Here is a 3,542-nt window from a genome sequence, read left to right as displayed (position 1 = left end):
TCGGCAAGTCCTGGATCCTCGACGGCTGCAAGCCCACCCGCGACAGAGGGCCACGTCTGCCTCCCTTCCGCCCCTCCCCTCCGCCAGCCGCACCCACACACCAACATAGCACCCCCCCTCCGCAGAGACCCTAACCTTGGACTACCATTACCTCCGTGCAATCACAACCACCGCGACCTTGCCGCCCATCTCCGCCTCCCCCGACGCATACATACGTCTCCTTCCGCCACCCTCCTCGGCCCGCCCCGGCACATGACCGCCTCACCAAAAGCGGCCAAACAACGCGTTGTCGTACACTGGCACCTCGCGCCTCTCCAGGCTCGAACACATCGTCGCGGCCAGGGTTCGCAGCAAGCGCAAGCGGATTGTCAATCTATCTAGCAACCGGATTACAAGCAGACCGCTTACGCTTAGATTGATTAATATGTTGACAAGCGCTTATCAATCTATCAATCAATCCAAGCGCAATCTTGGCCGGCCGATTGATCAATCGAAAGACCTCTCCTTGATTGCAATCGGACCCCCGGATCCCGATTGCGCTTATAAATCAGATCAAAAGCGAGCCCTACTGCTCGTGCAAGTCACCAGCACGGGTGATGGTGACGGCAGGGACACTACAACGTAGAGCGCGCGTGACGGCTTCTTGGCAGCCAGGCATCGTGGTTTGGGGAAGTTCATGGAAGACCTGGAGGACGAAGTGGACGAACGAGAACAAAAAAAAGGATCGATCCGTGGATGAGGCGATCACGCGCGCTGGTGGTGGCACGACTGAAACCGAGGCGGGAGGGGTGTATAGCGAGTCATTGCGAGAGCGTCCTGTGCCATCCATGGCGTTGCTGCTGCAGCCTTGCAGGGTCAGCGTCTGCAGGGTTTGATCCTGCCAGTCGTCCGGAGAAGGATCTTCGCAGTTGATGGCTGGACCAACCAAAGTACTGGGACATGGTACATTTCGATCATCTATGGCGGTTATCATACCATGCTCTCTCGGCCTCCGTCTCATGACTTGCGGGATTTAATTGGCCACCATTGCAAGCATATGGGTTCTGGATTGGCATTGCTGGCCCCTCTCTAAGCAACGTGAGGACACTCTTTAAAGATGAACAGGGCGTGCAGAAAGGGACTTACGGCTTCATCTTCGCACACATTGACTTTGATCTGCTACATGCAATAGAGCACGCGGCTCTCTTAAGAACGAACACTGATACATCTCTATAGGGCCGCTCATAACCAATAATTTACGTCTATCTAGCTTGTCAACAGCATTTCCCTTCCCCGTCAGTTCCTTACCGGAGTTAACCGCTTGATAACCGCCTCATCCAAAGGCACTCCTCCTGCTGTCGTTCGCCTGCTCTCGGGCACGACTACTAGTTGATAGCGCGCCTTTCCCCTATAATCTCCTAGTTACGACCGAGATATTGGATACCGAATATATTAGATGATACGGGATAACCATGTCATACTATAAGCTGATATTATAGGTGAGCCAGGCCCTGATGCTGCGCTGACTAGCATTCGCCAGCAGCTAGTCAACAACTACCTAGTAAAGGCTGGGCAGTTCTCTAAGCCAGCTGCCGTCTGGATGGACGCGATCCGGTGCTGCTCCTGCTGCTTTCATTGGTAAAAGGAGGTTGTGTCCATGACGGAGATAAAACTGGAACCTCGGACAGCGTTATGATATACTCTTGGACAGGTAAGGGATATGAATCCATTTCCGAGATCCCGTTGAGACCGCGTGGATCAAGTGCCTCCCGACCCTGAGGAAGAAGTTCCGCTCTCGGGATGGCATTGACGGATATACATAGGCGAGGAGTTTGTTGCGCAAGGGCCACACCTCCTCACAGTGAAGGCATCGGAGCTGTGTCTTCTTGTCTGAGAGGATTCGGTGGGCTCTGTGCTATCTGCGAAAATTTTCCAACAAAGCAAGAATACGAAAGAAAGACGCCACGCCTCGCAACCGCGCGAAAAGGCGGAGTAAAAAAGGACAACGAGGTCACGCCAACCGACCGCCACCAGGCGGGTTCCGACGTATCCATCTGCCTCTCTCGTCGGCACCGTGCTTGGCCGCTTGGCGGGGCGTTTCTTATCTCCTTCCCACTTCACTCTGGTCACCAGCGCTCCGCCTGTCCGCCCCCCGGTCCCCCTCTCCGCCGAGAGGCGTGCCAAGCCCGCCGTCGGCCTTGGATGGTTTCCTTCCGCTGGGCGACACCACCGCTGATCGCCGCTCACGTTCGTTTGCTCCTCATCGGCCTGCCTGTTCCGGGAACGCGTCTATGCAGCACGCCAACGCACCCCGACTTTGTCGTCAGGTACGGCGCGGCGAGCCCCAAGAGCCCGGCACCGCCAAGCAGCTGTGGAACCCCCGTATCAATGTGTTTCTGCCTCTGCTCAATCAGAGTCGAGGAGGGGGGCCGCCGAGTATATATACGTAGCTGCAGCACTCTGAGTACCACGGTGGCCCGACATTGTGCGGACCTACTTCTCTCTGCGCTTTCTCCAAGTCACGACAAAAGATGCGCTTCCTCGAGTCGAGCGCCGTCTTGGCAGCGGCCGCCGTTGTCGGCAAGGCCTCCGCCTCGACCCCTGCCGGTCACGTGCACGCCGTCCGCCCGGCATCTCTGCTGCAGCGTCGCGTTCCCCAGACATTCCCCCAGGACTGGCAGCCGGACGTCGAGAACTGGGGCGCCGCTCCGGAGCAGCCGAATGAGATCACGGTGCAGGCCGCGTCCGAGGCCAAGACGCTGGTCACGTCGGTGCGTGTTTTTGCCCCCCCATCCCCCCTCGTCCGATTCGTTTGAGGTTTGGAGGTGTGAAACGTGCTAAAGCATCGGCGCGCAACAGGATGCTCTCCAAAACGACATTGATTCCGCCGCGCTGCTCGCCCACGCCGAGAACCTGCAGGCCATCGCCTACCAGACCACCGGCCGCAACCGCGTCTTCGGCAGCGAGGGGCACAACTTCACCACCAAGTACCTCTACGATCTCATCGCGGAGCTGGACGAGTACTACGATGTCCAGTACCAGCCCTTCGTCGAGACCTTCTCGGGCGGCGATGCCACCTTCACCATCAACGGCGAGGACCAGGGTGCTGCATTGATGACGTACGCGCCCAACGGCCAGGTCGAGGCCCCCGTGGTTGCCGTGTCGAATCTGGGCTGCGAACCCGTAAGCGCCTCTCGTCTCTGGTCCCTGGTTCTGCAACGCGATTAGCTGACAAGAAAATGAACAGTCCGACTTCCCTGCAGAGGTGTCAGGCGCCATCGCGCTGATCTCTCGTGGCACCTGTGACTTCGGTCTGAAGGCGGCCTACGCCGGCGCCGCAGGTGCTGCGGGAGCCGTCATCTACAACAACATCGAAGGCACCCTCAGCGGCACGCTCAGCGTCCCCAACCGCACCGAAGGCCCCTACCCGCCCACGGCGGCCATCTCCCTCAGCGCCGGCCAGGCCATCCTTTCGCTGCTCGAGGCCGGTGAGGTCACTGGCGACCTCAACGTCAACTCCATCATCGAGGATCGCGTCACGTGAGTCTGCCCAGCACCCCCCC

At 58.6% G+C, this 3,542-nt stretch overlaps 1 protein-coding gene across 1 annotated transcript; it reads left to right on the top strand.

Annotated features, from left to right (window-relative positions):
* Window positions 1-2,510: 2,510 nt before the first annotated feature.
* BKCO1_1430001 (aminopeptidase y) lies at window positions 2,511-3,523 on the top strand (the record flags this gene model as incomplete). The annotated part of the gene is made up of 3 exons (XM_020271184.1): window positions 2,511-2,750; window positions 2,839-3,162; window positions 3,227-3,523. 3 exons carry the CDS (start codon window positions 2,511-2,513, stop codon window positions 3,521-3,523), a joined length of 861 nt encoding a protein of 286 aa, XP_020124874.1.
* Between the last annotated feature and the right edge of the window lie 19 nt (window positions 3,524-3,542).

This window comes from Diplodia corticola, assembly GCF_001883845.1.
Source record: "Diplodia corticola strain CBS 112549 chromosome Unknown scaffold143, whole genome shotgun sequence".
Taxonomy (NCBI): Eukaryota; Fungi; Ascomycota; class Dothideomycetes; order Botryosphaeriales; family Botryosphaeriaceae; genus Diplodia; species Diplodia corticola.
This window is presented reverse-complemented; position numbering and strand designations above follow the sequence as displayed.